At 38.9% G+C, this 22,738-nt stretch overlaps 1 protein-coding gene across 3 annotated transcripts; it reads left to right on the top strand.

The window, feature by feature from the left end:
• The first annotated feature begins 169 nt into the window (after window positions 1–169).
• On the top strand, window positions 170–21,424 carry LATS1 (large tumor suppressor kinase 1). Of its 3 annotated transcripts, none has more exons than XM_040058413.1 (8): window positions 170–222; window positions 4,092–4,597; window positions 6,701–6,851; window positions 8,639–10,167; window positions 14,519–15,101; window positions 15,791–15,973; window positions 16,225–16,331; window positions 17,295–21,424. In XM_040058413.1, exons 2-8 carry the CDS (start codon window positions 4,247–4,249, stop codon window positions 17,808–17,810), a joined length of 3,420 nt encoding a protein of 1,139 aa, XP_039914347.1. In that variant the 5' UTR covers window positions 170–222; window positions 4,092–4,246; the 3' UTR covers window positions 17,811–21,424. The 3 variants fall into 3 exon arrangements, with proteins under 3 accessions (XP_039914347.1, XP_039914348.1, XP_039914349.1); XM_040058414.1 differs by having other exon boundaries at window positions 8,642–10,167; XM_040058415.1 differs by having other exon boundaries at window positions 6,701–6,836; window positions 8,642–10,167.
• Window positions 21,425–22,738: the final 1,314 nt, after the last annotated feature.

Below are 22,738 nucleotides of genomic sequence, written 5' to 3' on the forward strand. Positions count from 1 at the left end.
CGGCTCCGCGGCGGGGACACTGACAAAATGGCGGCGCCGAACTGAGCGGCCCCAGGCGGCGGCGGGCGCTGGCGGAGGCACCGAGCGGGCGCTGCCGGCATCGCCGAGGGGCGGAGGAAGGGCGGAAGGAAGGAAGGAAAGGGTCGCGGCCGGTCGGCGCCGCGCGGGCGGGGCCGAGCTCCGAGTGCCCGGGGCGCCGCCGCCGCCGCCTCCTCGCCGCAGGTAGAGTCTGCCGTGCGCGGCGCCGGAGGTGGGGGGGGTCAGGGCGGTAACGGGCCCGCTCCGGCTCGGCCCCGCGCCCCGGGCCCTCTGCGGGACGCTGCCGTGGCAGGAGCGACCTCGGGGCACGGCCTGGGGCCGGCGGGGCGACAGAAGCGCAGGTGTCCCAGCGGGGCGCGTTCGGGATAGTCCTCCCGGCGGTGAAACCCTCCCGGTCTGCGTGGTCCTTGGGAGGCCGGGTCCTGCTGTCCTGCCCGCCTGAGCCAGCGCAGCCGGGCTTTGGTGCTCAGAGGCTGCCCTGATCTTGTTAGCCGTGAAGATCGCTCCGAGGTGCGCCTGAAATAACTCCTGCTGCTCCCGGGAATACGTGTACGTAGAAGAGCTGTATCCGGCTGAAGGAGATAGCAGAGCGTAGGAATGGAAACAAACCGAGCGAATGCACAATGTTCCTAGCGTTCAGCTGCCCTCTGGTTCTTTCCAGCTCTGGCTTCTCTGACCGTATGTAGTTGTGCTTATGTGCTAATTTCGGGGTCCGGTTTTCTCTTCATCCTATGAAAACTATTGGCGTCGGACATGCATCCTTTGGGAAATGGATGTTGCAGCTCAATGACTTGTTACCTGAAAGAAGAGCTTCCTACAGTTGGTCTGACCCAAGTCGCTACAAACTTACTTTTATGACTTGCAAAGTCTCTGTTACTTTATTTATTCCCAGCAGTGAAGCATTGTGATTATGTATAAAATAAGCTGTAGGTACATGAGGTACTTAAGTACATTAATATGTGTTGTTAAGTACTCAGTTGGAAATACAAGCATTGAAAGTATTTTTATAAGGAATGTTAAAGTTAGATTATAAAGCTGTGTATTTTTTTTTCCCCTCAGAAAATCACGGGAGTCATTGACAGTTGCGTGTTGCTGTTTAGAGCATCACAGACTGGTTTGGAGTTGGAAGGGACCTTAGAGATCATCTGCTTCCAACCCCTGCCTCTAGACCAGGTTGCTCCCAGCCTCATCTGGCCTGGGAGCACTTCTGAGTTTTCATTCAAGCACTTACATAAATAAGTCTAATCTTTTACGATTATAATGTAAAAAAAACCCCAAAACCGAAGTGGGCTTCTTTTCCCTTTACAGTTTGGACCTATAGAAAAAAATATGGTATTCCCATATTTTGAAAAGGAGTGGAAGATTATTTTTTTCAACTCCTTTAGGGAAGGTAATCCACAAGAATCCACAGATGCATTAACAAAGACATCATTTGAGGACACAAAACTACAAGAGGGAATAGACCTCAGTGCCATTGTATACACTTGGTGTTTGGTAGTTAGAAGTACAAATTTGAGATCCATTTCTTACTCAGCATTCTTCTTCCTTTAAAATGAGTGCCAATTCTATAAGCGGAGGTGACTTGTGAATTTTGCGCTTCATATATAAAGGTGAACTAAAGTAATTCCTGCTTTCTGGAGGACTAATTTAATTTGTTTTCTAGGAATTAAGACTTAGTTTCACATGTACATGCTGGTAACCATCAGTGCTGCCAAAAGGAATGACCAAAAAAAGTTATTTATTTGTGTAAGTTCCTTAGCTTGGTTCATGCTGTGTGGCCTTACAAACAGTTATGTTGTCAATGGTCAGTGGTAGGAGATAAATGGACTGGCTGGTTTGCATTCCTAAACCTAAACTGCTCCTAAAAATTTAAGTTAGAGTGCAGCTTTATTTTCCAAGACTGCTCCTATGTGATTTATGATTTTAGTGTTCTGTTAATTTAACCTTGATTTCTCTTAGGGGTGTTAGATTTGTCTATCTCAGCCACCTGAGGTATAACCATAAAGTGAATACTGAAATACCAGATGAAATTTGTAAAATATGTAGGTGCAAACCCCCTGCTTTCTCCTGAATTCCAGGCCTTTGGAATTTATAAAAAGCTTACTTATGGGTGTTTTGTCAAGTTCTTACTTCATTTTCTTTGGAAAAAGTTCTCTGTGGAAAAAGTATTTTCAATGTGGTCTTTAATAGAGCATGTTTGGAAATTTGTTTTGAAAGTGGCCGAAATTAAATTACATTTTAATTGCTCTCATGCTGTACTTTCTGCTGATTTCTGATTTTCTTAATACTTGGAGCAAAATTTCACTGTTAATTATTGAAATTCACTATTGTGTCTGATGATCTCTTCCTTTTTCAGTGAGCACTGAAGAATTATATGCTATTAGACTGTATTAAAAAAAAAAAAAAAAAAACAAACTACCCAACTACACTCATTTAAAGTTTCAAAACTATCACAGTGCAAAGAAGGCTTTTGGATGCAGTTATACCCCTTAAGATTTAGAAAGTTTCCTAAGAGAAATTCTTTTATTTCTAAAATGGTTCTCCAAGGAGAATGGGATTAAGTGGGTGTCCCTTGTGTTTCCTTTCACAGTCCTCATTTATGTATTACTTCCCAGCTTTTGGGTTTTATTCATATATGGGTAGCATGAGTATTTAATTCATATAGTTTGCATGTGTTTCAGAGAGTTCTTTTTCCTGTTAACTTGTCATATTCTTCCTCAATTGCTAAATCACTAATTGGTTTGTGACAATGCAGGTGTTACAGAAACAAAACCTGAATGAAGAAGGGGTGACATTTTTGTAGACTGTGTAAAATTCAGATTGTTTAATTTTTGTGTAATATGAGAAACACTTAACAACACAGTAGTAAAGGAATAGCATGAGTTGAGGTTTGACATTTTTGTTGCCTGTGAAGAAAAGACAGCACTGAAACATTTAGTTTATCTTGCACTCTTAGTAACTGATCATCCTCTGTGAAACAGTAGGGACTGAAAAGGTTTTATTCTATTATATTCTAAAGAGACAAATGCTCTGCAATTTCTTCAGTGTTACACTGTGGTTGTGTTATCCTTTGCAGTTGCAGTAGTAATTAGTGCCCAGCCTGGACACAGAGATTTGAGTTCTCTGCAGACACAGGGCTCTTTCCCTGATGAGTCAGCGCCTTCAAAATGCAAACGTTTTTTATTTGGCTTTTGGCAGAAAATTCTGTTTCCCTTACCAAATGTCATAGCTATGCTCTCAGCGAATTTGATGCTTGAGTTGTTAAATAATTTTACAGTAAAACAAAAATCTGATTAAATTTTCTTTGTTTCTCTTCCTGCTCTCATTTTCCCTTATGTAAAATAAATTTAAAAACTACTTAACTGTTGAAGACTGGATCAAGGACACTTGAGCTAAAAGACTCTGAAAGCCTCAGAATCTGAACCCTTAAACAGATTCAGGTGGCAGATGGTACAAGAAATCATAAAGTTGCATGTGACGAGCTAGGCAAGTGTTTACTTTTAACACATGTGACTGCTAGAGAATGGATATAATCACTGCAATTACATGCTCTTCCTGGTGTACTTCTCACTTCCATCTTTTTCTGGAGCTGCATGTCAGTCATTGAACAGCAAGGTTATTTGGTCCATATCCTGGCTGACTGGAAAGTAGAGTTGGCTCTTCTGGCTATGAAGGTGTAGATGAGGAGAACATAGGGGACAAATGGACACAGGAGAGAGGGCAGGCAAAGAAGCAGTGCTGGGTCAGCATGCTCCAGTGGTCCATATCTGTTCTTGAAAGCTTTGTCCACCAGACAGAGGAGTTGCTCTTTACTGTGTCCACATCCTTTGTAATTCAGGACTGTTCAGATTTGAGGCACCTAAAACATTTGTTGTTGACAGTTAAAAACCGAACATGGTTTGTGAATTAGGTTGAGTAAAGAGTGCCTGAAGAATTTGCTTGGCAGTCTTTTAATATCTGTGAAGGCTGTGCTGCATGTGAACATTTCAGTGCTACATTGTGTATTTTTTTTACTGCTCTGTTAAATGTGATTTGTTCTGTTTTGTTAACAGAATAGCAGTTTTGGGTTGTGACAGACTCCAGCACTACAGGAACCAAGGTTTCACAGTGAAGAGCCACCGCTTTCACGAATTCTGACATCAGCCAGTCTTCCTTGAATTCTGGTGTGTGCGAGTCCTTGGTGGAGTTTGCCTATATACATGTTTTCATGAAGAGAAGTGAGAAGCCAGAAGGTTATAGACAAATGAGGCCTAAAACTTTTCCTGCCAGTAATTATACTGGCAGTAGCCAGCAGATGCTACAGGAGATACGAGAGAGCCTCAGGAATTTGCCGAAACCCTCAGATGCTGCTAAAGCTGATCACAGCATGGGCAAAATGTTACCTGAAGATCCTAGACAAGGCCGAAATCCCCCCAAATTTGTAACATATCATAAGGTTTTGCAGGAGATAAGAAATTCACTTCTACCTTTTGCAAATGAAGCAACCTCAGCTGTCAAAGGAACATCAGAAGTTAATCGACAAATGCTGCAAGACTTGCAAGCTGCTGGCTTTGATGAGGTGAAGTGTTTTATTTTGAAGATTTGGTGTTCTGCTAGGTATAAACTATGAATGCATGTTGGAGGGGTTGTTGGTCAGGGAATGTTTGAACAGCATGATAAGAAAAAGCTTCAAAATCTGGTAGGTTTCTGATTAGGACACGAAACTGGTAGTAGTGGGGGATGTCGAAGAGGACTAGAAGGATTTAGAGAGACTTGGCTTTGGTTTTTTAAGCATCTTGTCCAGGTTGTTCGTATATGGTAGGTTGTTTTAATTATTTATAATTTTAGGCAGAGAGGACTGGACTCTATAGAACATGGATTTTGCCTCTGATACTTAAAGTAACTTTGGATTGTGCTCAGTTAAAATAGGTTGATAAAATATGGCCGTTCTAAGTTGAAAGGCAATACCAATATTTTGGAAATTAATCTGAAATGTGGTTTCCGAAAAGGAAAAATGAATACACTTGCAGCTCCTGCGTTTTTACTGGGATCTGCACATCAAAGTAAATCTCACTTGTTTTTATGCCTTCTTTGTAAACCAGGGTACAAAAGCATGTTTAAAAAAGAGCTAGTAAACCACTCATCATTCCAAAGGAAAAAGGCGCAGTACCACAATAGGGATTAACTTCACAGGCATGCACTGCTTGCAGTAATGACCAGCTCATGAGCTCTGCTGTCTGTGATGCTTTGGGATTTACTGAGAGATGTACGTCTACCAAGAGTGAGCTTCTCCAAAGCTACCAACTGGCTTTTCCTCAACAGCATCCCAGTGTCAAGTACTGATAGTGGCTTTTTGTGTTCCTTTCACTTGATCAAATGCACAGTCCAGACTGTGTGTCAGGAAGAATGGAAGGATTTTATAACAAGAAATGATTTTTGTAATAATTTGCTCTAGCTCTGTGGTTTGTTGTTGAGGTTGAGGAAGTTTTTTTTGTTGTTGTTACATGGGATTTTGGGGCAGGGAGGGATGTGCATTTGTTTATTTCCAAGTAGATAAGTTCTCATCTCCAATTATTTTATAGACTGAACCTGCAGCTGGTTTTTCAAATTGAAGTTTGTGGTATATGGCTGAACAATAAACTAGAAAGTTATCTTAAGTTGGTATTTTTGTTGGATCTTTTGTATCTTGAAGCCTTTTGCTCCTACCCTTTGTTCTTGGATACAACTGCAAATTCCCGTGACACTTGTGATTGTGTGGGGCTTTTTTCAGGCACGGTGCCAGCGTAAGCCCTTTCTGCCATGTGTTAACCTACAGTTGTGTTGCCACAATAGCCCATATGGCACTCATCCACACACATCACTAGCAGCAGATACAGCTGAAGGAGAAAAGTATTTTTTTGGTTGAGAAGTTTCAAAACTTATTGATTTTTTTTTTTTTTTTTTTCAAATGCTATATCACAAACATTCTGGTTATTTCCCCCTATCTCTCATGTAGGAGGTGGTATTAAGGGTTAAAGTGGAGCAGATAGATATCAATAAGTATCAGGTGTGTGTATATAGATAGATATATATATATATATATATATATATAAAACTATGTATGTGTATAATAATCAGGATAGAATGCTGTTCATTGTATTTGGGGTTTTTTTAATCCTAAATAGCTTACAGAAAATCTCTTGCTTACTATGGTTCAAGTTCAATCCTGATATGTTCTGTGTATAGTGATACTCTTTAAGACATTGAATACTTTGTATCACATAGGTGACCAAATTTTTGAGCTGAAAATACTGTATCTGCTTTTTCTAATGTCAGCTGGTCCATAACGATTGTGATGACTTCATTGTATCGGGGTTTTTTTTATTATTTATTATAAAATCCTTTTTTAAGGATTGTATGACCTAGCTGTTATTTGAATAGCAAGATCACAAGATTTACATCAAACTACAGTGCTTCAACAAGTTAACTTTTCTTCTGAACATTGAGACTGCAGTGCTCTTTTGGATGATCTCTTCTGGAGAAGACATTTTAAAATTAGTTTCAAAACAATTGAGAGAAGTCAATACTTTGGAAAATTACTTTGGTAAAATTAGTGGAGGATGTTTGGCTAAATAACCATGATTTTTTGGTATTTTTTGTGATTCTCTAGTAAATAATTTTTTGTATATAATTTTCTCTTTAGGATATGGTTATACAAGCTCTTAGACAAACTAACAACCGTAGTATAGAGGCTGCCATTGAATTTATAAGTAAAATGAGCTACCAGGATCCTCGTCGGGAACAGATGGTTGCAGCAGCAGCAAGACCTGTAAATGCAGGTATGAAACCACCAGGTAAGTGTATCCAAGGTGCCTTAGTAACTCACTGAGTGCATTTTTTTAGGTGAAAAATAGAACATGGTAAATTTTGGCTTCACATGCTCACAGTAGAACAGAGATGCTGAGATGCAGGTTTTTTGCTTTTAAAAACAGCATTTTATGTATCTGATATAATCCTGAAAGATAGGTGCCTTTGACATGAGTTTCTTAAGCGTTTTTTATAAGTGCATGGTTTTATTACTGTGCGTAAACATTTTATACAAGGAATAGCATTCAGATCTCATTTTGGTAATTTCTATTACCTTGCTGTTCTATGTTAGGTGCCACTTAGAAATCAGTGCTGAGCATTGAATTCTTTTAATATTTTGTCTCTCTTTACACACAGCCACACAACAGCATTCTATATGTGTATTTTTGTGTGGGTATGTGTCTATGTGTGTATTTATATAGCATACTACTACGATATTTGTATTTTAGGATGTTATGTTTCAGGATCCCTCTTTGCTTAACTTCCTGCTTGGTTCCGGCTTTTGTTTGTGTAGTTTTTAAGGCAGGCTTCATATTCTTAGAGATGTTGGAGGACAGACTGTGTCTTTGTTAGCAGAGTCAAAATTTTGCCTCTTGCTATTATTGCTTTCTTAACAGATGCTAGCACATTTTTTATACAACTTGATGCCTTTTTGGTAGCATGCTGCTAAAAAAAGAGTAACTTTAAAATGCAGCAGAATTACTGAACTTTTATTTAACTAAAGTTGGGTGCTGAGCTGCTAGTGCTGGAGTTAGATTTTGAATTAACAGTATAGGTGGAAGGAGGAATTAGTCAAGAGTCGCAAAGAACAGCGTTATTTTCCTTTAGTCTGTTAAGCAGGATTAATTTGTGCTTGTATGAAGTTGGTAAGTAAAGTCCACCATTTAGACATAGTTTTCATTGTTACCTGCAAAAATACAGTAATTAACACATTCTTTAAGTGAGGATGGGGTGATTTTCAGCAGTTACAGTACTGCATGTATTTACACATATCTTAGTGTTAACATTATAAAAACCACATTAAGACTGCCTGCACTATCAGTTCCTTGTATATTTTGTTTGTATGCTACAAAATTGCATCTGTGAAGTAAATATATAGCAGGGTTTTGCTCTGTAAGTTTTGCATTCATACAGTTTTAATTCTTGCCTCTCTATCTACAACACTTTTACTCAAAAAGATACAACTTTTAAAATTAAAGTACTTAGTCAAATTCTATATAAAAGAATATAAAAAGTCTGGGTGATCTGTATGCATGTAAGGGTGCGAGCCTTGATTTTACAGCATTCAGTTAAATTTTAGTTTAAGAACACTAAGTGTTTTGCAGATGTTAACTGGAAGGGATAGCAGCATAACATTTTTCTGTGCTATTACTTTTTTTGCATTTGTGCTGAACAGTCTGAGTTTCTTGTACATGTGACTAAAAATACATTGTGTGTGACTAATAATTCCGCATGTTACCATTTTTTAAATTGAATTTTGCAGTTTTACCAAAGCAAAATGCATTTTCAGAAAAATTATTTCTAAAAAATCGCTTTCTGATATTATAGTTTTATAGTTTCAATATTTTTTTTCCTCTTCTATGTACACTGAGCATATTAGCATGCTGTGGTGTGTATTACTAGAAAAAGTTTCCATATGAAGTACAGTGGATTATATTGTCAGAGAATTCAAGTCCCGTTTCTGTAGTAAGTAATACAGAAGAACAAAATATTCAAAGCAGTAAATAGGAATAATACCCAGTAATGTAAATGCTGTGTTTTCTTCTCGTGGAAGCAGGGGCTGTCCAGCAGTCAGTTAACCGCAAGCAGAGCTGGAAGGGTTCTAAGGAGTCCTTGGTTCCTCAGCGGCACGGCCCTTCCCTGGCAGAGGGTGTCGTTTATCGCTCAGAAAGCCCCAGCTCCCAGCCTGACGTAGGAAGGCCGCTATCTGGATCTGGCATTGCGGCGTTTGCTCAGGCTCACCCTGGCAATGGACAAAGAGTGAATCCCCCACCTCTACCGCAGATAAGGAGTGTCACTCCTCCTCCTCCACCTCCTCGGGGGCAGACACCCCCTCCAAGGGGAACTACTCCTCCACCTCCTTCCTGGGAGCCAAATCCTCAAACAAAGCGGTACTCTGGAAACATGGAATATGTGATCTCCCGTATTTCTCCGGTGCCACCAGGAGCGTGGCAGGATGGTTATCCGCCTCCACCTATGAATCCTCCTCCTATGAATTCATCCACACAGGGTCAGAGAGGCATGAGTGCTGTCCCCATTGGCAGGCAACCAATAATCATGCAGAGTTCTGCCAACAGCAAATTTAGTTTTCCCTCAGGAAGAGCTGGAATGCAAAATGGCAATTGTCAGGCAGAATTCATAGTTCACCAGAATGTGGTGTCTGGAAATACGGTGAGTCGCCAGCCACCCCCGTACCCAATGAATCCAACTAACAGGCAGAGTCCCACGGCGCTACAGATGCAGGCAGGAGGATCTGCTCCTCCTTCAGCGTACACCAATGGGAATCTTCCTCAGGCAATGATGGTGCCAAACAGAAATAGTCACAACCTGGAACTTTACAACACAAATGTAGCTGGAATACCCGCGTCCTGGTCGCAGCCTTCCGCTGTGCAGCCGCAGTCGTCGCCGGGCAACGGGCACGACCTGCCTACGTGGCAGCCCAGCGTTCCCGTCCGGTCAAACTCCTTCAACAACCACCACGGCAGCAGGCAGGGTCACTCCGGCAGCTCCCAGCCTTCGGCCACCACAGTGACGGCCATAACGCCAGCTCCCATTCAGCAGCCGGTGAAAAGCATGCGCGTGTTGAAACCAGAGCTGCAGACTGCCTTGGCGCCCACTCACCCTTCCTGGATGCCGCAGCCCGTGCAAACCGTGCAGACCATGCCCTTCTCCGACAGTCCCTCTACCAATATGGCAGTTATGTCTCCTGTGGCAGAGGCTCCAAATTACCAGGGTCCCCCACCGCCTTACCCTAAACACTTGTTACATCAGAGTCCTTCTGTCAATCTGTATGAGGCAGGACCCAAGCTCAACAAGGAGGAGCCACCTCCTTTACCCAGGGAGGATGAGAATGAAAAGAATTACGAATGCGTTGATTCAGCGGATAAAGAAAAGAAACAAATTACAACCTCACCTGTTCCTGTTAGAAAAAACAAGAAAGATGAAGAAAGAAGAGAGTCTCGCATTCAAAGTTATTCCCCTCAAGCCTTTAAATTCTTCATGGAGCAGCATGTGGAGAATATCCTCAAGTCACACCAGCAGCGTTTGCATCGGAAAAAACAACTGGAGAATGAAATGATGCGGGTAAACTCTTATTTCTTTCTAAATCTATGACTGAACTGTTCCTGTGTTACTTTTATGAGAGATGTCTTAATTGTAGAATTAAACAGTACAAATAAGTAGAACATTTAGAACTGTGGTATTGAAGTCTGTTTTTAATCTTTGTATTTGAGGTGTGGCAAATTTCTTCCATGTCTTGTTTACATATTTAATTTTCTTCTTAGAAATAAATTTTTAAGTAGGTTTTTTGCATGTCTAAAGGTAATTCGTATGACCTACATACAGTTAGAACGCAGAAGCAAAATAATTGTTGCATGAACTGAGATGTAGCTACATGGCTCGTAGCTTTTTGTTATGGGTTCTATTTAATCCTGATTTTTGAGTTACAGGCAATATTTTAATGATTTTTAAAAATACTTCTGTTTTTTTTTTTAATTGGGGCAAGTTGCAGACTGGCTAGTGAACTTACGTAGACATGCAAACAGTGATATTTTTTACAGTTTGATATTTTCTGCAGTTTATTACCAGTAGGGATAGCTTTTTAAAGTTCAAATTAAAAAAAAAAAAAAAAAAAGAAGGTTAGTTGGGGTTTTTTTTTAGAATGGAAGAGACGGTATTTTTTGTCTAGTTATTTTGTAATCTGCACTGTAAATGTATCTTTTTAAAGAAGAGCAATTGAAGGACATAATTATAAAACAAATACATGTGAAATCAACTTTTTTGTGCCTGCATGGGGTCAGTGGTTTATTTCTAGTATTTCAATGTTCTCTTAAACCAAATCAAAAGGGTAAAAACTGGAGCTGACAAGCATATGTCATTTCAAAAGAGAAAACAGTAAGAAGTAGTGAAACTAAGATTTGCAGAAAGGTGGAAAATGAGATGTCACATATATATATTTCTTAACAATTGTAGTTGAAAGTTTGACAGTTTGACATAAGTGTGATGTTCCTTTTTATTTATTCTATGAGAGTATGTATTTGGCTTATGCCACTTTCTTGACATGCTGTTTTTTAAATCTATGTTTTCTTACTCTTTGAAAATTCTTACTGTAAGCTGTAGTGTTTTGTAAGTGTTTGCTTAATCACGAATATGTAAATGTTAGCAAGATTTCATCCTGAAACTCTTACTAGATCTTTATTCTTAGTCTTCTCTCTTTCCTTTTTCACTTCACTAACAGCTGATTTAAACTGTTAAGGTGTGGGAAGCTTTCCTGAACTCTGTAGCCTCCATCCCTGTGTAGACAAGTAAGATTCTGAAGCAACAGTGTTTCTTAAGAATAGCATGATCCCTTTTTAGAGGGCTTTGCATGCAATCCTGCATCAAAATTAAGCATGAATTTATTTTGGCTATTTTTGAGTACTTAAATGTAAGATTATAATTAATGTTGACTTGCAGACTTCACTTTCCCTTCTTACTGTGTTGTGTTCTGTAGTATCTCAGAATAAGTATTACTTATATGAAAGTACTGATATAACTTTTCTGGATACCTTTCTTGTGCTTTTAAAGCACCTTAGTAGGGATATTTTATAATACTTTTAATATTAATGCTATAGTTTTAATAGTTTATGCTAGATTTAAAGCTGGGATGTTTAATTACAGGCTGGAGGGTGGAAGATGGGTTATTGTGCTGCAGCAGACCTCTCCTTTTTCATAAACAAGTGGGAGAGGAATGCCACAACAATAAAGTGTACTTTGGGTCTTCATGAGAAGGAGAAAGGGAAACACATTCATTATTTATTTTCAGGAAGATTTAAGAAGATTAAGCAAGTACTGAATTCCTTCTTTTCTCCCTTTTGAATTTTAAAAGAAAAAAACCTCAGAGTGCATCCCATTTCACTGGATGCTGTATTTCTAACATATGTATTTCAATGGTGTCAAGTCTCCTAGGAGTTGAGTGGTCTCAAAAATGTTTGATTTAGATGTTTTAGTTTGGCCAAGAGTTACAGGAGGTGTCTTTTCTGCATAGAGAAACTTAAATCATCCTTTAAAACACTGCAAGACGAGAAGGAAGCAAAATGAGAGCAAATTGTGTGATGACAGACAGCAAGTCAGGAAACTTTTGGTGTCTGACATTTTCTAGAAATAATTGGAGATACATGTGTGGAAAAGTTTGCAGCTGACAGTTTGTTAATTTTCTGTAAATGCTGAAGCTAAGCAGAGTTCTAGGGAAAATACAGCAATTCAGAGAGAACGTTTGTAATTAACATTTGGTTTAGTGGATGACGGAGAAATGAAGGTGGGTTGAGGGAAGAGATGACAACTTGCAGTACTTGGGCTAGTGTTTTCTGATAAAACTGTTCAGATACAAGAGCTAGAGAGCAGATAGAAGAAAACAAAGCTACAAGGGTTTCTTCTGTGCCTTAAGCCTGTTTGTTCATAGAAAACTTCAGATGTTTGGGTCTTGGAAGACAATATGCAGATATTCCTGCAATAAGACAATCTTTTGATTAAAAATCTGCAGTTGAACCTATTTCCCACACCAGTCTTGAAACTACAGCTTAACCAGTCCTAACTATTGCCTGATGTCTATAAAAAAATTAGTCTCAAATTTGAGACAGCCCTCCCCATTTAAATCTTGCCAAATTTGTATAATTTGTGAAATTTGTTTGGGTAGACAAGCATTTTGTATGCGTTTTCCTAATTGCATCTCCTTTGGATCCATTTTTGCTGTGATGCCTGTAAGAAATTTTCTGTGTTCTAACAGTATTTTCTTTAATAGGTGACATATAGTAACTTGAGAAAGCATTTTTAAGAGACTAAATGATATCTTATTGATTTTTTTTTTTTTTTGCCTTTTTTCTCAGTCACATCTATTATATTTTGTTTCAAGTTATGTTGGAAGTCAGGCAAGGCCCAAGTCATCTATTAACATACATTCTATACAGGCCTAGACTAGTTACTTAGTCCTGTTGATGGTCCTGAATACTGCTATGCCGACAGTATCTCACATATTTGAGGCTTTAAAGAAATGGAAGCAGCAAGATTTGGTATCAAGAACTGATAAGAAATGGAAAGCTTTTAAAATAGTGCTTGGGTACAGTTGTGATGTTTGCAGGGGTTCAGTGTGTCCATGTTCAAGTTTATGATCAACATGTCCCTGAAAAAATAAGTATGCTGTAGGTTGAACTTGGAAATCGTTGGTGTGGGATGGTGATTTCAAGCCAGCTAGGCAGATAAAACAATTGAGATGCCATGAGAAAGGTGGCATACATTAATTTGAAAATGTTGTCAGAAAACAAAAGAATGAATAATCATCAAGCTACATGAGGATAGTGTCACAGAGAAAAAAATATAAAATATTGAAGGCAAATTCTATTCTCATTAAAACAACGAAGGGGGATTATTCTGATTCCAGGCCCTGAAATTTGCCAAGAAAAATGGCTGCCAGAATTGAATGGAACTCTTAAGGGACTTGAAACCAGCAAAAATATAACAGGAGGGCACACAGGTTGGAGTACAATGAGAGTGATCAATGTGATTCTTGTAGATAAGGGTTTCCACACTGTAGGCGATGAGTTGTGTGTGGCCTGTGAGTGTTTAGGCTGTCAGAATGTTGGTGGCATTGGCTGGAACTCCAGGGATGTTCAGTCAAAATAGGGATATTTACACAGATGGGAGCCAAGAAAAGATACTGCTGGGAGGAGTGAGTCACTTCAAAAGAAAGTGCTGTGTTCAGCTGGTTCCTGGGCAGAGTGGAGAGCAGTGGTGAGAGAGCGAAGTCCTGTTAGAAAGGGGTGCATTATATGATAAGAGGGAATATCAGGTCCAGGCTTGTGGCAGAGGCACGGGTTTGGTGTAGGCAGGCAGTAGGAAGCAGTGCCAGTAGAATCTGTTTTGGTAGCTACACGTGGAAGGAGGGAGTGCATACTCCCATCTACAGCTGAAGTTCTAGAGCATGGTCAGGAAATTCAGTGACTTCTGCTCCAGCTAGTCTCTTTCCCATGGCAGCTCCTTAGCCCTCAGCAACTTTCAGCTCCTAGACATGTCTTGGCTTTGTTTAGCCCTGTAAAGAGAATCTGGGAGGCAGCTGATATGCACTGTTACTCTGATAATATTATTTGCAGTGGTTTTTATCAGTAATTTGTAAGTTACCTTTCTGAAGAATGTAGTAATCCCTTCTCTAGAACCTCCTGGTGCATGGCACCTTGTGCATTTTGCTGTTGAAAATTATCACATTTCAGTTCTTTATCACTCCTATATGTTTTCATAGAATCCTAATGTGTAAATTAAAACCAAATCCCTTTAAGTAATATTTCTTGTGCTGTGTATAAGTATTTTGTTTGCTTTGCCTAAGCGTTGTAATTAATTATGAGAAGATCACCAAGAATTAAGAGTACTGTTCACTCTTCAGATTTAACTCTTGTTTGCTGCACAGGTTGGATTGTCACCAGAAGCCCGGGATCAGATGAGGAAAATGTTGTGCCAGAAAGAGTCAAATTACATTCGGCTAAGAAGAGCTAAAATGGACAAGTCAATGTTTGTAAAAATTAAAACCCTGGGAGTTGGTGCATTTGGAGAAGTTTGCCTAGCAAGAAAGGTGGATACTAATGCTCTATATGCAACAAAGACTCTGAGGAAAAAAGATGTCTTGCTTAGAAATCAAGTTGCTCATGTTAAAGCTGAGCGGGATATCCTTGCAGAAGCTGATAATGAATGGGTGGTTCGCCTGTACTATTCATTCCAAGATAAGGACAATTTGTACTTTGTCATGGACTACATTCCAGGAGGTGATATGATGAGTCTCCTAATTAGAATGGGTGTCTTTCCAGAAAATCTGGCACGTTTCTACACAGCAGAACTGACGTGTGCAGTTGAGAGTGTTCATAAAATGGGCTTCATCCACCGAGATATTAAACCTGACAATATCTTGATAGACCGTGATGGTCATATCAAGTTGACTGACTTTGGGCTCTGTACTGGTTTTCGATGGACCCATGACTCAAAGTACTACCAGAGTGGTAAGAGAAATATTGGTATTCTTTTCAAGGAATTAAATTATAAATTAGTAGAAAGATGACTGTGCTGTTTCCTTTATGAGAAGGTTTGAGCAGGCTTTTCAAAATCCTACGTGATTACTTTAGATAACAGCTGAAGAAAAAGAGCAAGAGAGAAGTCAGTCTTGAGAGTATTAAAATACAGATTATGTGATAACTTGTTTTCAGTTTCCAAAAATAAAAACATACCTTCAAAAACAAGGTTTAAATTACTTTTGATTAGTTTTTCTCAAAATGTCACATATCTTAGGCCTGACTGTTACACAGTCTCTGGTGAGAAGATAAAGATGTAAAATCTGATTTTATTTTTTGATGATTTAAATGTTAGAGGTTTTATGTTTATGTAAGTGTAAAAACAATATACACCTTATACACCCAATGTGGTGATGTTAAGAAAAATCAGGAGAGTATCTTGTATTTTCTCACGTCAAAAATTTGCTTTAAAAAATTGTGTCCTCAGAGGTTGGTATTTTATATCATAAACAAAAACCAACATCTTGATGCTGATTTCTGTTTTAACCCTTAGGTTGAGTATTGAAACTGAAACAGATTCTGTCTTGTAACACAAAATTTTAACGGATAAAAAAATTTCATACTAGATCAGAACTAAAGTAATCATCCTCCTTTTTGCCATCCTTGTCACTCCATGGCAGGTGATCATGCCCGTCAGGACAGCATGGATTTCAGCAGTGAGTGGGGTGACCCGGCCAACTGCAGGTGTGGGGATCGGCTGAAGCCGCTGGAGCGCAGGGCTGCTCGGCAGCACCAGCGCTGCCTGGCCCATTCCCTGGTGGGCACACCCAACTACATTGCACCAGAAGTGTTGTTACGAACAGGTAGTGAATGCCTTTTTGTACTGCAGTCTCACTGCAAAGTAACTGGTATTCAGGTGTCCTGCTTCACCTTTCCCACACCCCTGCTTTTCCCAAGGATGCGATATTTTAACAAAAAAATAAATAGTTGTTAATATGGAAATCTTAAATAAATATTGACTAGAATTGAATTCTCTTGTGAACGTTTTTGTTCTTAGAAATTCAAGATTCAAACTATACAGAGGCTTGACTACCTTATTTGAACTTTTTTTCAGGTTACACACAGTTGTGTGACTGGTGGAGTGTTGGAGTAATTCTCTTTGAGATGCTAGTGGGGCAGCCTCCGTTCCTGGCACAAACACCACTGGAAACACAAATGAAGGTAACTTTAGAAGTCTGGTATTAACAGTCTGAAAAAGGCTTGAAACTTAGATAGTCTTGCTAATTTGTAGTAGAAACAAAGGTCATGTTTGTGAGTGCTGCCTATCCAAGCGTGTTATAAACAATGGAGATTTTACATTACTGTGGAGGTGCACTTAATTTATAACTAGAATCACATTTGTATATTATCTGGTCGTACAGTAAACATGCCAACTAAAAATCACATTGCATCTCAGCCTTTCACTGTTTGTTCCAGTTCTTACTCCCTTTCCCCTTCCCTCTTCCAGTATCTGCGTGTTCTTTTTCCTCTTGGCTTCCATGCTTGATGCCTGCAGAGGATTTCCTTTAGTGATGTACCTACAGGTGCTTAGCATGGGAAGGTGGAGGAGCAGCAGATGACTACCTGCTCAGGGCTACTGATAAATCAGAGCCTTTAGTCCTTTCCTTCCTGAGCCCCTGCTGTTTCAGAGAAAGCATCAAAGCAGTCTTCTGCAGGTGTCATTTTTGCAAAATTGCATTCAGGTGGCTCAAATGTAATGCAGTATTGATTTTTTGTTTGTTTGTTTGTTTTTGTTTGAACTTGAAATCTGTTAGTCTTCACAGTACATCATATAACTCAAAACTCATCTGCCTCACCTTTTTACAATTGTAAGCCATGTGCCTGAGCTCATGTTCCAGGTGCTGGATTTTATGGTATCTTTGTTAGTTTATAGCAGGGGTCTTCCGTGTCAGACTCTAGTTTAGATTTGGAATGTGAATAAACTTAATCTGTGTTTTGCTAGGTTTCCAGACAAAATACTCCTTGTGTCTCTGAAAGAGCAGCTTCATGTTTTCCCCTCTACTGTGAAAAACCTTAGACATACTGAATTATTTCTTTGTGTTAATTTTTTTTGTTTCATTGTTTTAATGTGTTTTTTCCTTTTTGTGAAATTACAGATAAATAACACATCTTTTTGCTTTTAAGGTTATCAACTGGCAAACTGCACTTCATATTCCACCTCAGGCTAAATTGACTCCAGAGGCCTCCGACCTTATTATTAAACTCTGCCGAGGGCCAGAAGATCGTTTAGGCAAAAACGGTGCAGATGAAATAAAAGCTCATCCATTTTTCAAAACAATTGATTTTTCAAGCGATCTACGGCGACAGTCTGCTTTCTACATTCCCAAAATTGCTCACCCTATGGACACGTCAAACTTTGATCCAGTTGATCCAGATAAATTGTGGAGTGATGATGATAAGGAGGGGAACAGAAATGATACCCTTAATGGGTGGTACAAAAATGGGAAACATCCTGAACATGCTTTTTATGAGTTCACCTTCCGAAGGTTTTTTGATGATAATGGGTACCCATACAACAATCCAAAGCCCATTGAGTATGAGTATGGTAGCTCCCAAAACTCAGAACAGCAGTCAGATGATGATGATGATGATGAACAGGCAGGTAGAGGAGTTCAGAGTCGTGATCTGGTTTATGTTTAGTAGAGGAATAAAGGTCGAAAATAAAATAATCGGTTTCGCAGCTATAGCTTTTGGAAAGTCTCTTCCTTTAAGTGAATTAAAGGAAGATTGCTAGGGTTAAGTATGTGCACGTTTTTTTGTAAATGCTAAAAAATTATTTCTTCACTTTCCCTCTCTGTACGTTTTGTTTCCCCAGAATACAGGGGAATCCTTCTCAAAAATTAATTTATTCTGGTGATGTTAATTGTTTAATTTAGAAGAGATTTGATGTTAGGTTAAAAAAAATCACTTGCATATTGTTACTGGTCTTTGGTACTCTAAGTACTTAAAAATAGGAAATAGTGATTTTTTTTTTTTCCCCTAAGTTGCCTGGTATCTATTTATACATTTATTTAATAATTCTAGAGAATAGATCTCTGCTTCAGAATTTTTAATCACAGTTTTTCCATGCATTGACCAAATATAAAACCTACTTTACACTAATAATAAAGTTCTCTGATTAATTTCTGAAGAGGGAAAAAAAAAAAAAAAAGGCTGCTGTACCCTCACTTCTCATTGTATTTAGCCTTATTATTCAGTGTTGGAAAAACAGCCACCTATTTGGTGAAATGTTTCCAGCTGCTGTGGGAGTGGCTTAGTTCTCAGCTTTGAGACAAGCAAGTGTCAGTCTTGGCTACAGTATGATCATAAGATGATAAAACACTAGAACTAGCATTTTATTAAATAGTAATTGGATGTGATATTAGTAACACTGTAGCATGTGACTGGTACTCCCAAAGTAGGACTGCTCACTCAGAAACAACTTGATTGCCTCCTGTCATCAGTTCTCCCACAGATGTTAAGAGGAAACGAAGCATGAGAAACAACACTTTCTGAAATCTAGTTCAATTTTCTGACTACAACCAAGCTGTAAAGTGTGTACAGTGCTGCTTTAGCTGGAATGTTTAGTTTGAAAAATAAATTTTACTGTAGTGTCTTTATGATAAATTTGAGATAGTAATGGGAAAAGATTATAAATTACGACTGTTGAGACTGGTGGTGGAGACCCGTTTCCCTTGGCTGGAACAGTTTTCCTCCTGGTTGCACAGGCACTGAGGAGAAGGGCTGTGCATGGGTCTGTCTGAGCTGGCAGTACATTTTCAACGCTGTCTTTTACAGCCTGGTTCTGAACAGAATTGGGAACTTACCGCTGTGCCTGCTGCCTTCTGCATTACTACTTCCATAATTTCCAGATATCTCCTAGGGTCTTGTGGTGGGAGGGCGCTGAGCCTGTTGAGGTTACGTGGAGCGGGGATGTGGGAGCATCACTCTAAGCAGCTTCACTGAGACAAGACCAGGAGTTAGCGTTGAGAGGCAGAAAGAGCTGGTTTTGTAACTATCCTTATTTTTCCTAAAATAAACACAGTAGTAAAAAAAAATGCACTATTTTTAGTAAACTTAATGTCTTTTGAAACATTTCTTCTTCCTTGGAATTGAATTCCAGTGGATAATCTGGTAACATGCATGTAAGCATTACTGCTTTCCTAAATTATTTGTGCCATTGCACTGGCATTGCAACTATCTAAACATCACAAAATTGGTGTTCATAGCTGTTCTTGCAGCAAACATCAGTTACCAATTTACTTTTCTCACCAAGCTGGTTTGTTTGCTTATGGCCGTTTGTTCTCTTTCTGTGCTCCAGTCCAGTGTCTCTCTGTGCCACTCCAACCATCTCTAATCTAACTGGATCAGTGAAGAAAGTGCTTGTTGGTTAGCATTTGGAGTTTCTTTTCTTGTAAGCGTGGTCATTTGAGCGATCTAGGTTCTAGTGTGGTCCAAAAATGATTTATATTGACATAACTGAGGAACTGCAGCAGGTTGGCAGTGAGGAAACTTCTTAAACATACTTTGTGACAGAAGAAAATGTTTGTGGAAGTTCACCACTCTACTGTAAAGTGTTTATAATGGTTAGAAGATGGTTATGAGAAGTTGTTTTCTCAAACTAGTAGTTAGTTGCTTTCTGTAATGAAAATTAATTTGCAGCTTAATAAAACACTACCTGTTCTGCCTTTCCCACAGCTGTTGAAATAGAGTAGCTTTTAAGATTAATTTAGTTTAGCTTAATTATTATAAAATGGCTGCAGTGCATAACTACTCCATTTTATATATTATGTAAAAAAGATTGCTTTTCATGTAAATAAACTTTAAAGATTATCCTCCTTCATAGTAAGTATCCCAGTAAAACTGGTCTACTTGTCTGGGAGCAAAGTATAATATATTGCTGGTTAAAGGTAATTTAATCAAGCCTGCCTCACCATTTTTGAAGTGTGCAGAAAAAATAACGTCGATTCATTAAATTGACTCTTAAAGTTGCTTTTTCATTTGAGTATATTTCTCCTCTGCCTGCACTATACTATGGTGTATTCCTGTTTAATACTATTACTGATCTTAGGCAATTTTAAAATAATTCTGAAAAAGGACAGAAAAGTGTCCTGTAAAGGCACCATTGGTCTAAAAAGAAAAAACAATTGCTTTTATTAAAGGAAATTATTATTTTTAAGGACATGTGCAAGTACTGAGATACTAAGTACTCTTTTGCCTTTTTTAAACAAATACAGGAAGTGCTCACATCTTTAGAATTTGGTAGATGCTTCTGGCATTTTCTAATATCATGTGTTATGTAATGTACCTTGTTTGAATTTTGGCATCTTATGCTGCAGTATTATGTATATCCTTGCAAAAAGTGCAGTTTGTTACAGTCCAGGTTCTCCTCTGAGAAAGTTAGTTACACATGAATGTTGTCACAACTCTCCAGCATGCTCTGCCTTACCCATGTTTCGAAACTTGACGTTTCATACCTAGATTCAGAGTCTGTTGAGATTCTTCATAGTTGCTGCTTAAAACATGGGTGTTTCACTGGTGACCTACGATGGGGATTGGTTTGTACAGGCAGTGGAGAAGAGAAGCTCCTAGCCAGCAGCTGTGGAATTCTGCAGTAAGTTTTAGTTCAGGTTACTTTTACTTTGTAAAGCATGAAAACGAGCCTCTTTTATGTGCCCTTGTATACATTTTAATTGTATTTATAAAATGTTGTTCTATAATCCTATAACTTGTACTGTAAATACTATTTGATATTCAGTGGCATTCTATCTTTGGGCAGGCCCTCTTGCTGTATCTTTTCTATCCTCAATTTGTAATAGAATTTATAGAATATATGGCTAGAAAGTCTCTGAGACTGATGTACCTTCAGCTGTTGCAAAAACTGAGTGGGATTGATTTATTTAGGCTCCTTTTAATACTATTCAGCTGATAGGCAGTGCAGTGGGTGGGTTCTTAGATGATGCTGCTGTCACTGAAGATACTATTAGGCTTTTGTTTCAGATGTTGTGGGTGTTTCAGATATGACCTTTAAATCTGTTTGCTTTATTTCAGCCAAAGCAAAAAGAAAATGAATTGGGTCAATGTCACAGTAAAATGTTTGAATGCCTTAAGATGCTCATGATAAAGGCACTATTCAAGTTTACTGATTTATATATATCTATATAGATATATATAGACATATTCTGTGTGTATATGTATATATAATGTCTCTTTTGTATTATAAGACTATCAGTTCTTTTGGATTCTCCCAATTAAATACATAGATCATCCCACAATTCTGCTTAAGTGGATCATTCATATATTCTGTGTGTAGCTAGTAAATGTAATAATCTCACATTATCTCATGGCCATAGTAAGTTATTCACTGGTTTTTTGACTATTCTTTACTTGTCTTGATCATGACCTGAGTATCCCCTTTTGCCAGCTCCCTGCGTTCCTGCAAGCCAGCTACACGTGTGCCATGATCTCTAAATGCCCATTGGCACATTTTTGTCTTAGGGGCTTATGGGGTGGTGGCTTGGACCATGATCTCCGAGGCTCCTTACGTTTATATGAAAAGAACGTGCATCTTCACTGACTTTTCCAGTAGGTACACTGGAGCATCCATCCCCTTCGTCCAGGAGTGCCAGCTTTCCAGTTTGTCAGTGCCTAGCAGTTGAGCAGTGGAGGCTTCCTTGCCTCTGCTGACTGAACACACAGCATGTGTGTTTGATGTGGGAGATGGGATGTGAGTAGGTGGTTGCACTGACACCTTCTTAAAAGTTACTTCAGAATAAGAGAAAGAATTCTAGCTCTTCTGAACAGCCTAACTGAATTATCATCTACTGGTAGTGGGTGATTCATTCCTGAGTTAATAGAAACTGTTCCTGTTTTCTCAGAATAGATTTCTGTAGTGTTTCACTTGATGGAATAATAAACCCTACACTGAATCTTTACAAGTGAAAATCACATTCTTATTTTGGCTATTCAAATATGGAATGCAAACTGGTTGCCCAATTGCATTTATTTCTCTGTCCTTCTCCTTCATGTCCCTCTTCTGCATGTCCCATTTATGCTGCAACAGCTCTACTGTTTAACAATAAAATGGCACAAGTGTAACAGCAGGAATGCTATTGTACTTGGCTCTCACCTCATGTTTGTAACCTGTTCTCAAAAGTATACATGTTGGTGTTCAGGAGTTCAATTTCAGTGTCCTCTGCTGCCTCTTTCATCAAATAAGTAAATCTTATTAATTACTATTACTATTTTTATTATTTATTATGCATACATTATGTACCACAAAGCTGTTCCTTAAGAGGACAGTGTATCACAGCTTTAATCGGTATTTGTCTTTGTGAAAATCCCTTTCTTTAAGTGCACATCTCGAAGTGCTAATGCAGAAACTAATGTGTTATTGGAGACTGAGTTATATCCTAATTCTTCTACACTTGGGGAGGAGGTTGTGGAAGTGTTAGCACCATTTTTTATTCATTAGCCCACCTACAACGGGGAGAAAGGAAATTCCTCCAGCTTGCATCAACCAAGTCCTGTGACACACTTATGTAGGTACTCAGCAGCAGCCTTCTCTGTCTTTACAGCTGAAGTAATGT

The sequence above is a fragment of the Hirundo rustica genome, chromosome 3 (assembly GCF_015227805.2).
Source record: "Hirundo rustica isolate bHirRus1 chromosome 3, bHirRus1.pri.v3, whole genome shotgun sequence".
NCBI lineage: Eukaryota > Metazoa > Chordata > Aves > Passeriformes > Hirundinidae > Hirundo > Hirundo rustica.

What these genes read in the sequence shown, in the direction of transcription:
- LATS1 (XM_040058413.1), top strand. Translation starts at nt 4,247, where the DNA reads ATGAAGAGAAGTGAGAAGCCAGAAGGTTATAGACAAATGAGGCCTAAA. An exon ending in CTCAAAGTACTACCAGAGTG is followed by an intron (nt 15,102 to 15,790) that starts GTAAGAGAAATA and finishes ACTCCATGGCAG; the next exon opens with GTGATCATGCCCGTCAGGAC. An exon ending in AGAAGTGTTGTTACGAACAG is followed by an intron (nt 15,974 to 16,224) that starts GTAGTGAATGCC and finishes ACTTTTTTTCAG; the next exon opens with GTTACACACAGTTGTGTGAC.